Raw genomic sequence first — 22,876 nt, 5'->3', positions numbered from 1 at the left:
ATTACCATTTTTAACTGAATAAACATGAACATACATAATAACGACCTTTACATACATATAATAAACATTTCCACATATCATCTCCGATATCCACCGGACTCTCAGTTGCGCGATATGTCTGTCAGCTGTTTGGGATTCCCCTCTGTTCTTACGTCACCGCGCTTTCTGATTGGCTACCTGTCACATTCAGCAGGTTGTATTCTCGTTCCCAGTCAGTGTAAACCCCACAGGCTGCGATAAAAAGGCCAAGACAACCCAAATCAGGATTTAGCGGGAACACCAACATGCAGAAGCCTTATCTGACGGTTCCCCCTCACGGACCGCAACAAAAATTTCAAAGTCTTGACCGGTCCGCTGTAATAAAAAGGTTGGGGACCACTGAAGTAAAGGACTGAGGCAAAATAGATGAACAATAAAAGTTGTGCATCAAACCAAAGAAAGATCAGGTTTAACTTCACTGAACAGATTTTCACAGTTCATCTTAAAACCTTTGTCTGACCTTTACATGTGTTCTTGTCTTTTGTCATCTTTGTGTAGAAGTTCCAGTGTTTCACAGCAGCACCTTTGAACGAAGGTTCCTTGTGCAGACCCATTCACAGCAACAAGCTCTCCCTTCAGCTCCAGCAGTCCAACAAGAGGTAGACACAGACATCGTTGAGATCCTCATATGAAACCATGAATTTAAGAAAAAAAACAACAACAAAAAACGTATATGCGTAAGTGATGAATGGCAGCTTCATCACAAGAACTCTCTTCATCATCCTGCACTCTTAGAGCTACATCCTAGTCCTGAGACATTTTGATTTATCTTTTCATCCTATATCCTTTCATTCTATAAGTTTAGCCTGACTGAAGAAAGAACAACATTACAAGGGGTACAACTCTGCATCAGAAATGGGCCTGAAGCAATTTCAGAGGTTATTATATTTTTTCCACTGGTTTTTGTTGTAATGTATTCTTGAAAGTAGTAGGGAATTAAATATACACTTTGTCTTTAAAAAATGTGCATAGTTAGACAATACTGAGCAGCAAAGTCCCCTCCAAACTCAGATTAATTTCATTTGGGATTTCTATACCGAAGTTAAAGTGTTCTACTTGTTAAACACTTTTGTATTTAATAACTAGTTGTTGTGTTTATTAGGATAATGACTATATTACTAACCATAGTACCGAATGTTTTTAGCACATCTATCATACTTTGTAAAGTTTTCCAACAAACGCAGCTGGTTTTTGTTAAGCTTTCTGAAAAGACTTAAGGTAGCAATGAAAGATCATTGCTTTTTCAAGGTAAAGTAACCATTTCAAATATCAAGAAATTTATTCAGACTAATCCCATTGGACCAATTGTATATACTGTTATTTGCATTATTTATTGCACAGATTCACATCTGCTTTATGCTTTATTTTAAGGCATTTGGCCTTGTGTTTGCGTGTGTGTGTTTTTATATATATCTTAGATATTAGAAATACATATGCTGTCAGGACTGATATCAACTAGTGTTTAACAAACCCTTCACAAATAGAGGTTTCCTTTGTGTCTGTTATTTCTAACTTAAAACCACAAATTAAAAAAGCTACAAGCATGACAAATCGTAAATGACTTAGCACAGGGGTGCTCACGTCCAGTCCTCGAGAGCTACCATCCTGCAACTTTTAGAAGCATCCTTTCTTCAACAGACTGGGATCAGCTCCAAACAGGCCTGATGGCGAGCCATTCATTTGATTCAGGTGTGTTGGAGCAGGGATACATCTGAAAGTTGCAGGATGGTAGCTCTCGAGGACTGGACTTGAGCACCACTGATTTAGAAGTTCAGCCTTTTAACTTTCTCTAAATATTAGTATTTGTATCTAGATTAAATTAAATCAGCCTGACATTTTACAATGGTCACATGCACACATATATTCTGGTTTATTTTTGTTGTATTAATTAAAAAAGAGAACTTAATCAAATAATTTTATTACCACGCCATGTTGCTCTCTAACCTTAAAATGCAATTTATTTTCAAGGAAAACCATTTACTGTCATCCAATTGGAAGATGAGATTTGAACCTGAGCACTTACAGCTTATAGAATGCATATGCACAGTGCTGGTAAATATAATTGCATTTAAGGCTTCATTTTATTATCGCATGAAAATACCCTGAATAAAAGCAAAATCATTATTGCCTTTAACAAGATAAGGGGATTCTGCAAACTTCATTCAGAAAGACCCCAGGTTGGGAGTCAAACCGAGGACCTTCTAGTTGCAAGCTAACAGTGCTACCAACCACACCACTGCACAGCCCCCAATTCAATTCATTTCAATTGAATTGAATTGCGTTATATTTATATAACACAAATTCACAATAAATGTCATCTCAAGGCACTTTACAAAATCTATCAATTTAATCACACATTCCAACTGATCCTAGTTATCAAACGGTACATTATGCTCAAATAGTTATTCACTAAAGTTTAAAAATTTTCGATCTAATAAAACCCTGCAGATTGCATCTAGTCTAGTCTAGTGTAGAGGAAAAAAAGACAAGAATGTCAATTTGTAACCCAGTTTTTCTCCAAGAGAGGTGGGTTGACTGTGTGAGATTATCAACCATTTAGCAGTTAGCTTAGCTACAGACTACTGTTTTCCTCCATTTCACTAGCATTTAATGAATTAAGGAAAGAAATTACCAACATATTCATATATTTAACTTGTTCCTGAACTTTTTACCACACGTAACAACAGATGAGTCAGTCAGCAGCAGCTCTAACACTCATCCCTCCTAACCCGTCCTCTCCGAAGTGAAATTAAAGTTGCAGTATGTCTTTCAAAATGTCTTTGTTATGACAACTTGACATTAAACAAGAAATCATTACTGATATAAATTTGTTATAAAAGTATTATTGATTTCACTTTAAAAACTAGGTAACTGTATGTTATTAAAAGTAAAGTTTAAACAGTAATGATTTCTTGGTTAATGTCAAGTTGTCATAACAAAGACATTTTGAATCATGTCAACTTTGTATTAAAATTGTCATAATTTACCGAATGACGCTTTATGACAGCAGTCATAAATATTCATGAAGGCTAATTCATGTTCATGACAGGTGTTATGTCATATTTATGAAAGTGTCATGACAGTCTTATTCAACCCCCTTCAAATAAAGTGTTACCAGAAATTCACATATTTGTTAAAACTGTCATTATATTGTGACAGTATAGTACGAAAGAGTCTAATCTATTTCCTCTGCCTTCTCCCAGGGCTCTCTAGAAACAACCATCAGAGCCAGGAGAGTTTTAGTGCTGTCAATCACAATCTCATGTGGTGCTGCTCATCCTCCCTCCCCTCGCTCTGTGCTCTGCTGCAGCTAGCGCAGCCTGTTGTTAATGCTCAGTCTAGTTAGCATAGCTACCAATAACAGCAGATAAAAATTTTTCCTGTAATGATAAGTTGTTTTTCCACCATTAGCACATTTAGCAATGAGTGAATGAGGTTGACTGATGGCACCAAGACCCTCCTTCTGGTTCTGATTGGTTGTTTTGGCCAGGATGTTGCATTATTTTAGCGAGTATTAGTAATTCAGGGAGCAGGTGGAGGAGATTGATTGTTTTCTCAGATTATCTGTCTCATAGCAAACTGGCACGACGTCGTGACAGCTTTAACAAATATGGAGAAAACATATTTTTTATTAAAGTTATGTACTACAGCTTGAATATAATGCAACCGCATAGGATTTTTGAGAAGTCTGGATTATGTCTATTTTGCATGTTGCTTTTAACTGTTGCTCGTGGGGAGAGACATTTCAGTATCTAAAACTAATAGAAAAAATTTAAGTAACCTACTTGCATACTGGATGTGGACTGTTGGATGTAAAATTCACTAGCAGTGAATATTGTGCTAGTATTAGTATTGGACCAAAGAAAGCAAGGCAGTTGCAAGCCTTTAAAATTGTGGCGCTTTTTATCGGTCAAATAGACTCAAAAAATTGTAACATCAGCTGTGCAGGGGGGCCCAATCAAATTTTTTGTCAGGGGGCCCAAGATTCCTGGCGGCGCCTCTGTGAGATAATGTAGGCTTATTTTTAATTTTCATGAAAGTAAAAAGTTAATAGCAGGAGAGGGAGTTGATGGAAGCATTATCTCTGCTAATTCCCTCCTCAAGTAAGGTATCACTGCTGTTGCACCTTTGTCTACAAAAACTGCCATCAGGCGATTCCACTAACTGGTGATAAATCTTTAAATCTCTGAAGAACTTTGGCCAACCCTTATTTTTTCCAGAAAGGTTTTAATTTAGTCAAGTTGTAAAACTTAGAGCACAATTGGACTGCTTACAGTAATGCCAGACCACCTCTGTTGATTTCACTTCATACTAAGTCATTTAGAAACCTTCCTTTTAATAACTTGATTACTTGAGCTTAAGATTACAAACTCATTGACATTCCTCTAAAGGATTTTCTGATCTTTATCAGAATTTATTGGTTCATAAAATATGGTCAGTCAGGTAAAACAGCAAAGCAGCCCCAGACCATCACATCACCTTGTTTCAATGGAAAGATTTTGCTTTTCTTAATGCTTTGTCAGTTCTGATGTAACTAGAGATGCAGCTATGCCATAATGTTTCCTCGTTGTTCCATATTCTCTGAATTAGTCATTAATAGCTCCAGCTGTGGTTTACTGGAGTCTCAAAACCTTAGAAAGGCATTTGTAAGACTTTCCAACCTGTTAGATGCCAATGACTATTTGCTCTCTTTCTGGAATTTTGGGGCAAATTAGAAAATAATGTGTTGCTTTTTGAGATCCGCCTGCTGCTTGTTGCCAGAAATGTTTTATTTTGATAATTCTACAGGTCTGACAAGAGTCAGGCCTTGATGTGTAATGTGGCAAAACACTTCACTATTTTAGAGTGTTATTTTGATTTGAAATGCTTTTTTGCTTAATAAATAAACATACCGTATTTTCCACACTATAAGGCGCACGGGATTATAAGGCGCATAGAATAGACGCTACAGTAGAGGCTGGAGTTGCATTATGCATCCACTACATGGAGCTGCACTAAAGCGAATGTCAACAAAACAGTCCAACTCCGGTCGGCGAGGAGAGCCTTCCGCGACTGAGCCGGGGCGTGGCCGGACGATGGTCACCCTTCTCCGTTCACGGACAGCATGTTTGTGGAGAACTTGGTGCTAAATGACCTGCAGACGACCTGATTCTAGACGGTCGGTAGGTAGATAAGTCAGTCAAACTTTATTAATATATTACAAACCAGCGTTCTGACAACTATCCCAGCATGCACCGCGCGTTTCTTCTTCTATGGGCGAAAATGAAGTTGGCGGCTGCTTACTGTAGTTGCTAGATCTGTTGTGGCTCAATATTGGTCCAAATATAAGGCGAACCGGATTATAAGGCGCACTGTCGGCTTTTGAGGAAAGTGAAGGGTTTTAGGTGTGCCTTATAGTGCGGAAAATGCAGTAAGTTGAATACATGTTTTTTCAGTCACTCAATTGTTGCCTGATGTTAAAATGTTTTGCTCAAAAACATTCATTTCAACATTACTTTTACATAACTCTTGTCGTATGATCACTCTTTCATAAAGTCAGATCTGGGTGCTGCATGACGGAGAGCTCCTATGAACAATTATATTCTCAGACAGCACACTAAATGTATTCATTGTGAATGTTCCCTGATTTGTGTATTTTGAATCTTTAGGGATGAAAACTATGTTCTTTCACATTAACTTGTATTAAGTGTATTGTTTAAAAGGAGGATAGAAAGTTACGGAAGAGGCAAGGACTGAAAATACTTTTTCAAAATACAACATAAAAATAATTTAAGAACATATTTGGAACTGTTAGAAAAAAAAACAATTTCATTTATTTGTACTATTCATAGTGGATAGTTTAGGTTTTGTTATGGATGTTTGGCTTTGTGTTAAAATTTACATCACAAAAGCACTTTTAAATCAGTCATTCCTCTATTGGATACAAATCCAACACAGCAGCACTAAGACAACTACACTGCTACAACTTAGTGAAGATGCCACATACTAGGTTACATGTAACCAGCACATATTAGGCTAAACAATAATATCACAAAATGTAATTTTCAAAAAGGACAAACATCATATCTGGGAAAAACTGGGTCAAATTCTTACAAATATTAAATTTGGAATTAGTTCTTTCAGTTTTTATCAGTTTAACCCTTTCATGCATAGTGGTCACTAGCTATCTAAAAGCCATTTTGTTGTCCTTCGCATGGAGTTTTATGTTATAAATGCACACTGTGCATTTATGTTATAAATGCACACATTAGTGTCCACTGATGTGGACACTAATGCATCATAAAATACACTATCAACTACTGGCCATGAGCTACAAATGCAAGAAATTATTTTTGTTGAATTCAATATGGCCGACAGTCAAAAAACATGCCAACCGACCCTGTGCCTCCTTCTACTGTAGGCGACTCTTGAAGGTAAAAAAAAATATTGTGACATCAGATAATCCCTAAAGAACAATACGACTGATATATTTTTCAAATAACTTTGTATTTGGAAAAAATTACAATCAATCGCCTAAAAAAAAGAGAAAAAAATTACAATTTTTTTCCTACCTTTTTTATGCCTTAAGAAAATAAAAAAGGAAAAAAATCCTGACACAAAGGATCATAATTCATGCATGAAAGGGTTAACATAATGAAGTGGGAGCACTTCATTCAGTTGGAACACAAGTAGTTCAGTACAGCTAAATGCATTAACATCTGTTTTTTAGGAGAGGTTCCAGTGGACTGGAAGTTGATAGTTGAAATCCACTTTGACCCTTTGAAAATAGAGATGATTATCTTTCCCTATCACTATGAAAAGGTATTTGAATGTATTTTCTTCAGCAAAGGTTAGTGACAAGAGGTAAGTCAGTGTTACAACACTAACTTACCTGTCACTGTTGAAGTGGAATGGACATTTTGTATGCTTTTAACCAAATCTTTTTGAATATGTTATGCATATGTTGTATTCTGTTTTGTACTTTATATTCCATGTCAATTGCCCTAAATAAACAGCACTTTTCTTCATTTGAGCAATGTTTAAAAGTGGTTTGTCGAGTTGAACAAATAATAATCCCTGAGTTCTGTCTCTCCAGTCTGTAATTCATTTAAATCTTTTTTCTTAAGATGTGACTGCTCCTCTAAAACTACACCCCAGACTATTAAAGAAAAACTGAACTTAATAGAGCAGCTTTCATTTTCATCAGGTCACAGGAAATTCCTCATCAGCAATTTTATGTCAGAAATCATTAGTAATTATTTTAAAAGGTACATTTGGTACATCAGTAATGCTTTTCACTCATTGTTTAGCCATTCTTGGAGTCACAAAAAAAACATGCTGGGGACCACATGTTGATCAGTTCCTCATCAATGTGCTTGCAAGCAAAGTCATCAATGGAGAAATATGTAATCTATTTGCTGCCGGTACACCTGAATTTCCCCACTGAGAGACAATTGTTATATACGTATAAAGGAGCTTGATGTTTGATAGAACACACAGTCCATCATTGTCATCCAGTGTATGAAATTATCTGCAAATCTGAGGTGGCATATTATGATATATACAAAGTTATACAGTATATCTAAATTAATGCTCATTTTCAGCATAACAGTTTTCTAAATTAACATTTGTATTATTCTTGTAAACAACTACATGAAAAAGTATATTGTCTCTTTGTGTCCACTTGCTGAGTGTTGGCTTATTTGCCAACACTCAGCTGAGTTCCAGAGTTCAATTGAACGCCGTGTTTCGGACACCAGACACAGTAGTGACAGGAGAACTCCTGCCTTTTGGGAGCACTAGGGAGAAGAGGAAGAAGCAAATGCTTATAACACTCAGAATGATCACTGCTGAGATGAGTATGCTGGTCACTGTGTTCATGTGAAACTCTGGAGCATTCAGAAGAGCTGCAGCAGTGGAAAGAAACAAAGAAGTTTTTTAACTCTTCATATTTCATGCACACATTCTGTATTTGCTCTTGCTAAAACAGCAGTATGGTCATTTTCTATTATAATGCATGTGTAAAACAGCAGTAGTTGATGTACAAGCCATTCCCCACCCTTTTAAAACCAGTAGTCAAGGGAGTATCATCATAGTATTTTGAACCGTTGATGGCTCCCGTTTTAATTCTGTTATAAAACAACCAAATACGTCACTGGCAAGATTTTTATTTGATTTTTGGAAAAGTATAATAAGATTTCTGGAAATCAGTTCAAGACCCCATTATGAATTGAAATGACTCTGCAGTAGAGTCAAAAGTAATATTTTCAAAATTAGAATCTGCAAAAAATTACAATCTGCTTTCAGTGAGACATGTATGTAAATGAAATTACATACATACATACTAACACAGCAAGTTATATCTTATTGTCTTCTCTGTTTCATACTGTACTTCATTCTTGTAAATATTTAGTTGATTTTATTTTCTAAATGTGTCAGAAAATTGTCTTCAAGATAAAACGTATTAAACAGTTTATTTAAGTCAAAGCAATAACACAAATTGGAGTGCTTACCCAGCTGAGAATTATTACTTGGTGTTTGTTCTGCAAATAAAAAAAAGGTAATTACAATCAAGCCGTGAAGCTAAACTAACAACTCAAAACATTTTTAGACAAGCTATATACTTTTAAATGAAAACATAAATCGTCTCAGTAGTTATAACCATTGCGTGAGACCTTTGCCTCAACTGAAAAATTCTGCTTTAACATGCTTATTAACAGTTAGATTCATCCATAAAACCTATATATGCAGTCCAAATCAATGAGATTTCTTAATATTTTTTAGTGAAGTGACAGCCACTTCAAAATTGCAGACTCTATTCCATAACCATGAAATTATTTATATTTATGTATTTTGCTTTAAATATGTTACCCCAAGATTTTCAGAGGTCACCTTTTGACCACCCTTTCTAAACTTTCTGGGAGTACCACTAGCACAAATTAGCAATGCTGTAAGAGAGGCCCAAGGCATAAGAAAAACTAAACTCATAAGATTATCTGGAACAAACACATTTTCATTGAGCTTTGTTCCAGTGAGTTGAAACCATGTTAAAGAAGTGCACTGTTTAGAACAAGCCTTTGTGTTTTCATTTGAGAGCTGCTTCTTTGCAAAGAGCAGGTTGATTGCTGTACACAGGTTGGGAAAATTATTGAGGATGAAGAGTAGTCTGTACCACTTCGAGTGATGATGGGCCCCGCAGTCAGAACAGCATTTCCTGGTGACTTGCTTGATTGTTTCCCTTCTGAAATAGCTCTCTTTTTCTTGCTGCCACAGATCTATGACAAACAGCACATAAAAAAAATCACTCACTGTGGCCATTAAGACAAACAGGTATGATAAATGTGGTTTCATTAATTAATTTAAGTTCCCTTTGCGATCACTAAAGTATTTTTGAACTTAAATTTAATATGATTCAGCAACTATAGTTTGATGATGAGAAAATATGTTATCTTTGTACAGCAAAGGCAACCACTCTTTATGTGTTTTGTGCTTGGTTACATGAAGCAGTCCCATCAGGAGCTTCAAACAGATGGATGCTTGGAAACTGAAACCGTAACCTTCCCCCTCAGTTCTAAGGGTGCACCGATTTATCGGCCAGCCGATTTATCGGTACTGATTTCCTTAATTTTGGAAGATTGGTGATTAGCCAATTTTTACATGTGAAGCCGATCTTTCCACCAATGTTATCAGTCTCGACAAAGGTCTAAAAATCAACCACTGTGCTTTTCTTTTCTCCCATGGGAGAGGTTTTACTGACAAACCGGCCGACCAGGTCATGTCTGCACATTTACAGTTAACAATAGTCACCCCATTGTTGCTCATTCAGCAGCTTTCTTCATATATTGAGCAACATATCAGACAAAAAACTGGTATCAGCCAAAATTGTAATAGGTAATTAGGCTTTATAAAAGATCGGTAATCAGCGATCGGCCAGAAAACTGCAATCGTTGCACCCCTACTCAGTTCTCTTTGTAGTTGTAATGTTAGGATGAACATAATATTCATCAATTGGCAGAATGTTGTGATTTTTTTTCTTTTTTATATATTTAAAGGTAGTGAAATTAAATGATTTTCCTATATCAGAAAATAGAAAAGTTAAAATAATTTGTTGGTCTATAGTCAGGAATCTCACATCTTAATGTAAATATAGGGCTTTCCATGATGTGTATTCATGAAATTTAAAGTTCACAGCAAAATCTGTGTATTTCATTATGAGTATTGGTGCTTTTTTATAAGTAGTGATAAGAACAAATATACAACTACATCTCAAACAGTCAGAACATTATTAAAGTTTGTTTTTTTGTGACTCACTTCAGAAAGTCAAACTTAGATATTACTATAAAGTATAAGATTACTTGTAATAGCTTACTTGTAATAATTAGAAGTATGGCTTACAGATAATGCAAACTCAAAATTTAATCTCAGAAAATGTATCACATAAGCTCAATTAAAAAGGATATTTTAAACAGAAATGTGTGGTTTCCATGTTCATTTCTATACAGTTAATACTTAGTTGGCCCTCCTTTTGCAAGAATTGCTGCATTAATGTGGCATGGCATGGAGGCAATCAGCCTATGGCTCTGCTGAGTTGTAATGGAAATCCAAATAGCTGTGGACAGCCACATTGCTTTGACGGTGGCCATCAAGTCGTCTGGGTTGCTGGGTCTGATGTCTCACATCTTCCAATTTTTAATAACCCATACATTCTCTATGGTCTTCAGATCAGGCCAATTATCTGGCAAATCAAACTCAGTAACACCATGGTTTGTATCTCCTGTGTTGTAAACAGGTGCAACATCCTTCTAGAAAATGAAATCAGCATCTCTCTAAAACTTGCCAGCACAATGAAATATGAAGTAATCTAAAGTATCCTGGAAAGCCAGGTGTTGACTGTGGACTTTAGCCATATCATCTGCTGTCTAAGCCAGCAGATGATATGGCACTCCAAGTCATCAATGACTGTGAAAAGGACATTGGAGCACTGAACAATAATCCTATTCCTTTTTCTCAATAGCCCAGGTGAGATTTTTGTAGTCAACGTAGATCATGTTTAATATTGCTCTATTCATAGAGGCTCTTGTTGCGCTAATTCCAGCCTCTGTCCACTCAATGCGAAGCTCCCTCAAACTCTTGAATGGATTTTACTTAATTTTCTAAAAGCTGAAGTTGTCTCTGTTTCTTGGTGCACCTTTGCCTACTGCACATTTTCTTTCCCACTCAGGTTTTCAGAAAATGTTTGCATACAGCACTTCGAACAAATGGCTTCTTTAGCAATTACCTTTTTTGGTTTACTCTCTGTGTGGAAGAGAGAAGGCAGTTATTTACCCCATTTCAAAAGATCTTTTGTTTCAGGTGTGTTGAACCAATTAAATAACTAAAATGCAGCATACCAGTCCTTGAGGACTAATTTTGGACACCACTCATGGAGGCTCCAGAAATTTCAGTGAATTTTTTGAATAAATTCACTGATTACAGTCTGACACCATAAATTTCCAATATGTAACTTTTTCACAATATGTACATTTTCTGAGATGATGAATTTTGGGTTTTCATTATCTGTAAGACATAAACATCAAAATTACAAGAAATAGAGGCTTCAAACACTTGTAATGAATCCATAAATAAACATAAATATGCTAATAATTTTGCTTTGGCTCAGTTTTACATGAGATCAATCAAATAGAAAGTACTGTTGAACCCTACCACTGTTTGTATCCTGTGGAGCTGCTTCATTCAACCTCATGTAAACTTAAATCCAATCTTCAACATTCTCTTAATGAGTCCTTTTGAGTAAAAGGCTCAAAAGGCTAATGAATATGTAACACATCCCAACAGTGGATACTGAGGACCAGGGATGGAGACTAATGCTATATATTAGATGAATGTGTTGGATCCTGAGAAGGTTCCCACTCATATCCTTTCCATTTTAAAAAAATCTGTAATTACACTTTGTTTAAACACTCTTCTGTGCATATGTGTTTATTGTTTGTCTCACTGGCATGAGCATAGGACAGTCATCTGCTCGACATAGCTTGGTAACACAGTGCAGAAACACAGTGGACATCTTCTGATTCTTGTGCTTGACAAAACGGAATACTTCAAAGGCAAAGCGACCCATTTGGCTTTTCCCATTCTCAAGGACAGTGGTCTGTGGGTCCTTATCACAGCTGGCTCAGGAAACAAAACGTTATAAAAGATAATTATAAAAGAGGGCAAGTTAAACTTATCAACTGAACTGTATCAAAAAAATGTTTTTTAATACTTTGAGTTACCTAAAGAAAAGGTCATAGCGAAGCTCATCATTTGGGTTCCCAGAGGGTGTAGTATAACAGTAGTCCATTAGAACGTTCCATCTGTTTAATAGTAAAATATTATTTATTTCACTGAGAAAATTTATGCTAAAGTAATGTTTGTGTTTCCAGTTTCCACAGTGTGAAATCTACATCTGCTGGGGAATATGAAGATGTGATCATGTGTGATGTGCTTCCAGAACACTTACTGTGTGATATACACATTAGGCTGACTGTATCTATTCTAGGTGAATTTTGCTAGTGACTTTCGGTCCATATAATTTTTACAGGTAAGCAAATAGCATGAACAGTTTAAGTTTCTACAATATGTGGAAACTTAAAGTTGAATGCTTTAATTGGCATAATACATGAGTAAGTAGTAAGTGACAATTCTCTGTTCCCAAATTATTAATAAAGCAGTGAGAGATGGAAAGAAGGAGTACTAATGAATTATTATTGATCATAAAACATAGCAATGCCACAATTTTTCAAAACTAAAATCATATTTGATCTTCTCATAGAAGTGTCTTCAATACATTTAAGAAGCTGAGATTTTATTTCTGGCATTTATTTTCATCCGACTATGAAAATAAAAATAGTCTTTTTTTTTTTGACTAAGTGATGGGAGGAAATACACTGAATTTTCTCATCTGTTGGTAACAGAGAGAAAATAAGCCACTGATTGCTGGAACAATGTTGTCTTTGTCAAATATGCTTGTACCATACGTCGAGCTGATCACTTCCAAACAGTCAACAAGTAGTCATGTCTAGACATTCATTCGTAAATATATCATTGTGAAAGCAGACAAAACTTTTTCAAAATGTATCCAAATTACAAACTAGTTGTTTCAAAATACAGCTTACATACCATGGAAACAAGCAGCTTTACTATAGCTGCCACTATCTTTCCAGGAGTTGAAAGTGGCTGCTCTGTCAGAAGAAAAGGGGATATTTCCGATGCCCTTGATCCACATTGATTTACATACAGAGGAAACAGGTTAATAGAGAATGCCATACACCCTAAAAAATGTCTCTAATTTACAGTAAAATACCTGCAAGTGTTTGTCAGAATTTTACTGTATAAACATGGCAAAATTATAGCAACCACAGAACCGCAATCACAGTAAATTAGAGACTTTTTACAGTGTAATTAAAGTTCTCCATTCAGCCCTGTATTATTTATTTATTAATAGTATTGACTTTACTGGATAACATAATTCTGAGTTTAAAGCAGTACAATGGCCCTCAGAAGTTCACTATGTACCCCAATACTGGACTTCCTAAGCAATATAAAGTTGGGGAACCAGATCTCCTCTACCCTTATACTTAAATATTGGCACAACACTGTCTCTAGTCCCTTCCTCTGCTCTTTTTAAACAGTAATACCATTGTCAAATTTGTTGTTGACACCACTATTAGTGGGAAGTTAAAGACTAACAGTTGTTTTCATGTCAGGTTGACGTGTGAGTACCTCTTGTCCAGGTTGGTGGCTTTGACAGCTGCAAACACCCGTGTCTTCAGGGTCAGTCCTGCTACAGGAATGGACAGCTGCTGAATGTATGACGAGTCCTATAAAGAAAGAACAATCACATTCAGATCTTCTTCCTGTCATTTGTTTTGTTCAAACACACCTAACAAAAAAGTCTAATCTGAGAGTTGGGTTTTTTTGGGCAACAAGAATCAACATCATGAAGTAGAGTTCTGCATAATTTTCTCAAAAATAAAATCAAGGGTAACAAACCATCTATAGATGCAGAAAAAGTTTTAGGAAACTTGTGTCTTTTCATGCATCAATGTGAACTCTCATAAAAAGTATGAAACAAGAAAAAAGTTGACCATATTGTGAAAAACTATTATTTTGAACTTACATTGTAAAGCAGCAGATTCAGTGTGCTGATGAATGTACCATTGCTTTCTTTCACTGAGATCGCAGCTGATGACCTGTAGCGAAAGAAAACAAAATACTTCATCATAAAACTAGAATCAACTATGTTGATGCAAACATCATAGTTTTTCCATCTTACTGAGTTTTAGATGACTACCTTTGACATAATTAGACTCAAAATTGTTTAATGGCAGGTTTCTGGAAAGTTTATATTTAAAGTACAGTAATTCAATTATTTAATTTCTTAAAACTGCAAGTAGTATTAACATTTTGTTGTAGCCATTTTGGTGCACCTCTAATTGTATTCCAATACACAGAGTCCAGTACAGTCTTAAGTACATTGTTAAAAGTAAGTTGAGTTTACTTTTGCCAATTTAATAAAAACTGATATGAAATGTCAGATGGAATATAACATTTAATAATCCTAAAACTTCTAGCCTTCTTCTAGGAGGTCTAGAAGAAGGCTAAGACAACGTGAATCACAGATCATGAGACTTACGAGGCCAGCTGTGTGTTGTTGACCAAGTACTCCAGAGGATAACTGCAACTGTATTTGTAGAGTAAACCTGGGAGATAGCTGATGATAGTAGGTGGATCTGGGGTATCAATATAACCTGATATGTTTCCAATTTGCACCAGTGAGAGATTTCCATAGGCATTGGGTCCCTGAGCTGTGGACACCTGTGTTGAGGGAAACATCATCAGGAAAAGCACATCTTTTCAAAATAAGTCTGTGAGCTTAACGATAATGCAGTTTCACAAAAATACAAATTAGTTTTAATTAAAATGATAATAGAAATTTTTCCCTTTACATGAAATGTGTAAATGTAATAATCTCTATTCTTGGGTTTTATTTTTATTTCAGTCTTGGTTGCTTACATTCTAAATAACCTTATGTACAAAATGCAGACTGTTAAACTGTATTCTACTTACCACCAGGGCATTTCCACATGACTCCAATGTTGCCAAGCTAATACTAAAGATCACAACAGTAGGAAATGTGTTGTTATTAATAAATCCTCGACAATGTGCATCTCCATGATGACCATTTAGAGCCAAGTCTGAATCAGTGTAGCCAGAGAAAAGTACTGGACAAAAGTTGACCTTAAGAGTGACAGTTTGAACCCCACAGTACACACTGATATCCCGCTCAGCTGAAAGACACACATACACACAAACACATTTTGAAACACATCAAAAATACTTAGCATTTTGTTTTGCATATTCAATTTTTGCATATATCAAACCCACAGTCAACTTCTTCACTTCACCATTCACATTAGATTGTGAAATGTAAAAAGAAATGTATTGTTTCCTACATTCTAAAACAAGTAACATAAAATAATTTATTAAAAAATATACGATACAGCGATTTCCTTTCAGTAATTTGGTAATTTCTATAAAAGAAAATATGAACATCTCTTTTATTCCTTCCAGTTTCTCACCAGGGAAGCGACTATGAAAGTTGGCATCACAGTTGTATCCATTGAACTGAGCTCCCACTGAAAAGATCTGGCAAAAAATTAAAAAAATCCAAAATATATGTTCCATTTCAGTACCTGTAACACAATAAAAATCAAAGGTAAGCACAAGCATCTTTTCCTGTCAGCTCAGTCTAGAAGAGCGGGAAACAAAGAGTGCAATCAATAGTGTATTTTCATGTTAGTCAGAGTGGTAAATTACACAAATAAACCTTAACTTTCCAAAGGAGCTCAGTTTAAAGCAGCTAAATGTCTCTAACTTAGATTTGTTCTTATACATTAGTCTTCACTTTTCACTGATAGCTTTGGTAATTTAAAAAATTACTTAGGTACAGCTTTTCTTGGAAAATGTCACTGCACCATAAAATCTCCATATCTTATTACTGCTCAAAAATAAGGTAGATGTTAGTAAAGTCATGATAGATTCCCTGACTGTGGCGACAGTCAAAGTACTTACCATACCATACCTGGAAGCCAGCAAGTCAGTCCTTCTCCATAAGCCTGGAACAGACGAGGGAATGGTTTGCACAGCATCCCTACCTGACAACTAGAAACAGAGCCCTGCACCACAGGTGAAAAACAAACCCTACACATAAGGGCCTCATTATTTGAAGATGTCAACAAAAAACGGCTGTCCACATGGAACATGGGAAAATCCATCAAATCTGAATACGTTATACAAATCTTTTCACATCCTCAGAAATATGAGCAGGTTTTGAAGTTTCCCACTCATATCCTTTTGGCCCAATCTGGCTCACAAATGGTTAGTCGCTGCAAGAGGTCTGGTGGCAGAGGTAGTGTTCAGGTGCGGGGGAAAGAGGGGGCTAATTACCTTCTCATCACTCCAGTGGTCTTGGTCTGACGATTGAGAAGTTTCTTTCTGCTGGGACCAGTTGTGGAATGCAAAACCAAGCACACAGACTCTGCAAGCAACTTGTCAAGCTTTGTGTATGGTGGCTTTCAGTCAGCACAGCAGCAGGCAAACTGCTTGGTGGGGCTGTTAACTGCTGCAGAATTGCAGAGCACAACCCCTAGACTTTGATTCCAACTCCTCGAATTCCCTTCACACAAGAAGGGCTATTTAAAAGAGTTTCAGTGGATTAACAGGTCTGTACTGTCCCATCTTCTATATGGAAACCAAATCTGATGTGGAAGAAAGAGAACACACAGGGTTCCAGTGAACATGGAACATGAGATGGACAGATAGTGGCATAGACCCCTCATTTAAGGCCCCGTTTACAAGACAATGATTTTGGGTGAAAACGGAAGAGTTTTGTTGTGTTTGTAGTGTACATTTATACAAAGCCACCGAATGTTTTCTCTGACAACGGCACAGACTGAAAACGGGTTCCAGAATGCGATGTTTCTGAAACGTACCGATGTCCGTTGTTGTGTAAACAGAGAAAATGGATCCTTTCTTCCAGAGAATCCCCAGCTCATGCATAGTATGACGCAAAACATAGCTGCTTCCTACAATCCACAGAAGAAGAAGAAGAAGAAGAAGAAGAAGAAGAAACTACTCACAATGCTGGTGTTACTACAAGTAGTGTTTCCCCATCAGATACGGTTTCCTCAGCGTCTCTTCACCGCTCCGCATCGCCCAGGTGGCAAAATACACGGATGCTTGTTCAGCGCTCTAATCTAGAGAACTACGGACCAGCCCCAGCTCCAGACGAGTTTAACAGGGGGTGGTGTAATGGATAGTGAACCATTTAAATTAAGTTGCCTAAATTATTCAAATTTGTAGACTATTTATTGTAAATTATTTAAAGGACGTTGCAGATTGTCTAATAATGTCTGTTTTGATTACCACTGTTGGTGGTTTGTATTTTGTTTTGTTTACTTGTATTTGCACTTTGTAAAGTTTTTTGTTTTGTTTTGTTTTTTTGTTATGTACCACGCGGGCTGCCATAGCTAAATGAGGGCAGGCCCTATAAAAGCTGGCAAATCATTGTACCAATGAATGACTTGAACAAACTGTCAAAAATTTGCACTGTTAACACTTAGTGTTCCCCGGTGAAAGCAGCGAGGTACGTTTTATTTAGTTTTTTTTTGTGTGTTGTAAGTTTGTTTATATTCTAATATTTGTATATCTGTTTAGTTTTCACTGTGATTACGGTGACTGAGGTAATCAAGATGATTGAGATGACTGATGGTCCACATCAAAGAAAAATAAACAAACCTTGAAAATCACCCGTCGAGACCGCGCAGATTAATTCAAGTGCTGAGGAGCTGCTACAGGAAGCATCGACTTATTTTGGGGGGGCCAAAATGAGTCTACGTAGCTGAACAAGCTTAAGGTGCTGTATCGATATTAGCTAGTCATTGTTTAGCTGTCATTACCTGTATCCAACAGCTTTACTCAACTCAGTCGGTTAGTTTGGGGGAAAAACTGCAAAGTTATTTACGTTTTGCTGGTTTGCTGCCATTATTCTAACACACACCTGCAGCAGCAGCAGGTCTCCTTCGCTCCTGCACAGGTGTAAACCCAGCGCGCGAGCGTCTCAGCGTTCATGTCGCGTTTGAAGGCGGCTCGAAAAAACAGGTTACGACTTGTTAACAACGGATTAAACTGTTTTAACTGCTGAAAAAGGTGACAGAGGACACGGATATGGGAAGTGCGGGAGCTCCTATTTTATCAAATTGATATAGGAATAACAGACTGTTGGCCATTCCAAGGTAAAAACAATAAACAGCTTCCAGTCCAGGGAGGGGTGAGGGGGTGGGGGAATCAATGTCCCCCCAATGACTGCCCATGCCGCCGGGCCCGCTACGGACACCGTGAAAGCTCAAACAAGGTGTTTCAGCAAAGTTATCCCACACTTTTTCAACTGCTTGCGCCCTAATCAGACGCACATAGTGCGTGTTTTCTCCCAGTCTATAGGAGAACGGCACCTGATGGGGAAACGTGAATCCACGTGCCTTCAATTTCTTCAGTTTCAAAAACCTAGCACCAACTGGGCGCGGCAAGAGCATTACACGTTTTCGATGTGTACCGTTACTGTGTAAACAAAGATTGTAATTAGAACGTTTTCATGTAAGTGATCCAACAAAAACGGAACAAAAATTCAGTTATTGTTGGATCATTGTCGTTACTCTCAATGTAATTAGTCTCAATGTAAAATACCATGTGTTCTCTGACTTTTTTCAAATTATAATTCTAAATTCTATTCATTAAATTTGCTTAATCTTAACATTTTTCTGTATTATTATGAAAAAAAAACTTTACTGAAGCTGCCCTTACCTTTAAGAAGATGAAAAGTATCTATTCTAATCATTATTATCTAACTTGTGTTTCAAGTGGTGTCAAACACTTTCAAAGCTTGTATTACATAAAAATAACTGAAAGGGCCAGTATTATGTAAAATTGAAATTTTTTGATACCTAGAGTGTTGCTTTGATCATTTTATGCTTTTTAGAGAAATCCTTAAATCTCCCATGGTAGTCATTTGGGGGGCCTAAGTTCTTGCTCTCACTGAGCACCACCTTTTCCACACAGCTCCTCCTTGGCGCTGCAATGTCCAAGCTTCCACATTACAGAACACCCTTCCCCTAAATTTTCCCCCACTCATCTCCTCCAGACTACTGCCAGCAGCAACTAGCAAACACCTGATAGAACTGCACATCTGCAAAGCTCATTACTATTTCTCAATTGAATGTGCTGAAAAATACTCAAACGTTGTTGAGATGACCTGCTGAAAGACTGTCGGAAAGAACTGCAGCTTCTTAAAGAGACAGTGGGCCAGTTTAAAGATTGCAAAGAATTCATTACAATATATTTAACAAAGTTCGGAGGAGGTAATTTTCCTTAAGGATTTTTATATTTGAGGTACCGAAATAAAAAATTATTCAAGGAATCGTTTCAGCCCTATTTTCTGGATAAAGTATCATGCACAGTAAGGCCTTAAAAATATTAGAGTGGGAAAAACCAGCCGCTTGTCCTACTTTATTTTCTCTGAACAGAGGATCTGGGCTTTCAGCTATTGATAACTGATTGCTTCTTGTAGGTGTGGATTGTGTTGAAAAGTTTTACATTACAATCACTAATGTTTGCACTTTACAATTCAACATAGTGTTGAATTATAATGCTATGTAGCTGCCTGCTTCAAGCTGCCTGTGTTGTAAACAACCGTTTTCCACTGCTAAGCCGACCTGAACGAGATGACTGTTAATGTTAATTCAGTATTTGGAAACATGGCCAACACATACTGAACAGCTTTGTTTGCTTCCCACGCTGCCATTGCTAAAACTACAGGCAGTCTACAATTCTAAAACAGAGCATAAAATCAACTTCATCATTTACGACTTTTCCTTCTGTTCGCTGATTGGCCCTTTGCTTGGATTCATAGTGGTAATCCAAGGAAAGGGGAGAAACCCCAGACTGTGCTGTAAGCGATAATAATTCTGAGCAAAATTGCACAGGAAGGCAATGATCATGTTTTTTTGTTAATTACATCGCCATGTTAATTCAAAACTATTAACACAAGTAATAGCACACGTCATGTTTCTGAGCCTCAGGTTTTGATACATGTATGCTATTGTTGGAGTGCAAGCTATAGTTCCATATTACAGTTGATGGAAAAGGTTTACAGAGGTGGAGAATAATATTTATTGCCAAAGTTGGTTAAATGCAGCCTGTATAAAGTTACACAACTAATATCAGTTGAAGTCATTATTATATTTAAAAACTTAAATAAAACCTTATACAAAAATGATGGCTGAAAGATAATCAGGTTATATTGGGAGTCTGTAATGAGTGACAACAGGAGTGAATTCAGTTTTTATTAGACTTAGATCTAGTTCTTGTTGTAGTTAACCTGTTGTTCACAGGTTGTCATTCACACGAGAGGACCCAAATTTGGGTCCTCTCGTGAATGACAGGTTAAACACCCCTGACTCCAGGGAATGAGGGTATGTGTAGCAAAGATAAAACTGAAAGTCTGTACCATTGTGCAGAGAAAGAATGTGGCAGCAGTCCTTCCAGTCATTCTGAGACTGTTCATGCAGCTCCTCCCACCTACAGCTGCCAATTGTAGTTCACTTTTCACATAGTAAGGAGATTTTGAGGAAGGTAAGTTCTTTGCTTTCTTATATTAAATTTGTTTTTGTATGGTGAAATTCTTTATGGTTTTATAATGTCCCTCTTAATTTTTTAGAACAGAAAGTTTAAGAAAGATTCATTTGCAAAAGAAGCAATAGTTGAACTTTTTTAGACATTCAAATATGAAAGAAGTACTAGTTGTTCCACTCCATCATTATCAAAAGAGAACTATGCAACATCGCACATTACAAATCTGATATATCAAAAGCATTGTAATTAAATCTATAACTTAGGCTGTAGTTAGTAGTTATTAAAGCTGTAGTTGTGGTGGTGTTTTATTCTGAACAGTTACTTGTTAATTTTGCTGTTATTCACCAACTTCACACTTGCTTGTTGTACAAACAAGTATTGATGCTAAAATTCACAAGAACAATTTAAGTTGTAGAGCACAAAGTTCTCTAACAAAGTACTGGTGATTAACTGGGATTAACCATAGCTGAAGTTGCATTTGGAAAAGTTACAAAATAGTAGGCTACTTCTAGACATTTAAATTGTTTTTGATTACTTATCTCTTTAGAGCTGAAGATGAATATTCTCATCTCTCAGGGAAGTCTTACAATGAAAACAAGGAAATGACTACTATTTTTAAAACTGACTGCCATTTTTCACAGCCAGGCCTTCACACTTTAGGAACTGGACGTGCCACGTTCCTTTTTTTAAATAAACAAAGTAATGTAGTGCTTCTATTTTTTTAACATGATATGCAGGATTGTTTACAACTTGCCTCAACGCTGCACATTTAAGCTTAAATATGATGATCTGCAAGACCATAGCAGCACTGCAGCAAAATAGCATTAGTTCCACCTTTTGAAAAAGTGCTTTTACCCATTTTTAAAATAATTTATTATTTTAGAACTTATAAAAGTCTACTCACTTACAATACAAACAGAGATGCATCCCCTGGTACATCACATCCAAACAGTGTGTGTACAACACTTACTATAAATAAGGAAGCAAATGTTTAATCATTCTTGATGAGTGTATTACTGTGGATGTTTTTAAAGAAGGTTTTGGCAAAGAAATTGTTTAATTTTTAATGCTGCTGTGCAATATTAACAGGGCAAGAATCAGCTGATACTGACAAAAAATATTTTAAAAAAGTAACAGTGAAAGGCTGCGATTGCTTTACTTTGGAAGTCTGAAGTAGGAACTTGGACATTAGAATGATGTAACTGATCCTAGCTGCTCAGCTGGGTCTCTGGTTCCTGGTCCCTCGGCTGTTCCAAGTTGACTGTTCCGAGGACTGTCTACAAGAGTTGTCAAAATAATTGATACTTTGCTCTAGTCAAAGCTAAGAAAAGGTTAAAAAAGGAGGTCCTGGGTTTGAATGTCAGCCCAGAGTCTTTCTGCATGGAGTATCCAACTTCCTCTCACAGTCCAGAAACATGATTATTAGGTTAATTGGTCGATCTAAATTCTCCTTAGATATGAGTATGTATGTGCATGGTTGTTTGTCTTTGTGTCTTACATAAAAAATATTTCTGCTCCTGAAAGTTTCAAACACTACCAACATGTAAAGTATATCCATTTTAGAACATGTACAAAACTAGGCAAACAAAAAACATTGTTTCTCTGGTATTTCATCAGGCAGATGAACAGGTCAAAAATGAAATCCTAAAGGATACCACATACTAAGTCTAAAAGCTAACTCCTGTATTTTCAACAGTGAAGTAGTTAATCTCCCAGATGACAAAAGCTCATGTTATGTGTTTAAGTATTACCTTTAAAGGCACAACTTGCCCAATAGTGGAGTTATATCAGTGTGCACAGTTTCAAACCATGCAACATTCAAGTTATGCAAAACTTTAATTCAATTCAGTTCTATTCATTTCAAAAATACTTTATTAATCTCAAAAGAAAATTGGGATTAATAATTCAATTCAAAGAATTGTTGTACATGGGCTGATACCTGATTGGCTTATGTTTCAATGTCATAATATGATTTATATGGAAGGTTCAACCACCTGAGTCAAACTGAAGTGGATAACTTCATGCAGTACGGTGCACTGAGTGACGGCATAGACCATGATCGACTTGGGTTTTCTGACAGAGGAAGAGCAGAAGACCATTATGTCTGTGCCGTCGGTGTCATTTAGTTGAA

General features: G+C 36.5%; 2 protein-coding genes across 6 annotated transcripts in view; one reads left to right on the top strand and one right to left on the bottom strand.

Annotated features, from left to right (window-relative positions):
• The window catches only part of amot (angiomotin), an 84,826-nt gene extending 64,370 nt beyond the window's left edge, over positions 1–20,456 (top strand). For 4 of the 5 annotated variants that reach the window (XM_015039144.1, XM_015039145.1, XM_015039146.1 and 1 more), the window contains one exon: positions 538–2,586. In XM_015039144.1, the coding sequence (XP_014894630.1) occupies positions 538–671 (134 nt within the window). In that variant the 3' untranslated portion in view covers positions 672–2,586. Of the gene's footprint in view, positions 1–537; positions 2,587–7,145; positions 7,148–20,443 lie in introns of those variants that run through there. The other variant, XR_001425826.1, reaches the window with a different exon arrangement.
• On the bottom strand, positions 7,350–16,099 carry LOC106951536 (zona pellucida-like domain-containing protein 1). Its single transcript, XM_015039147.1, has 10 exons — positions 15,639–16,099; positions 15,127–15,347; positions 14,693–14,874; positions 14,177–14,249; positions 13,780–13,877; positions 12,291–12,371; positions 12,014–12,185; positions 9,191–9,293; positions 8,532–8,561; positions 7,350–7,925 (listed from the first exon to the last, which is right to left on the bottom strand). Exons 1-10 carry the CDS (start codon positions 15,787–15,789, stop codon positions 7,750–7,752), a joined length of 1,287 nt encoding a protein of 428 aa, XP_014894633.1. The 5' UTR covers positions 15,790–16,099; the 3' UTR covers positions 7,350–7,749.
• Positions 20,457–22,876: the final 2,420 nt, after the last annotated feature.

This window comes from Poecilia latipinna, unplaced genomic scaffold (assembly GCF_001443285.1).
Source record: "Poecilia latipinna isolate Pla-1442-1.1 unplaced genomic scaffold, P_latipinna-1.0 Scaffold462, whole genome shotgun sequence".
Taxonomy (NCBI): Eukaryota; Metazoa; Chordata; class Actinopteri; order Cyprinodontiformes; family Poeciliidae; genus Poecilia; species Poecilia latipinna.
Note: the sequence above shows the minus strand (reverse complement) of the source record. Positions and strands in the feature narration are given on the sequence as shown.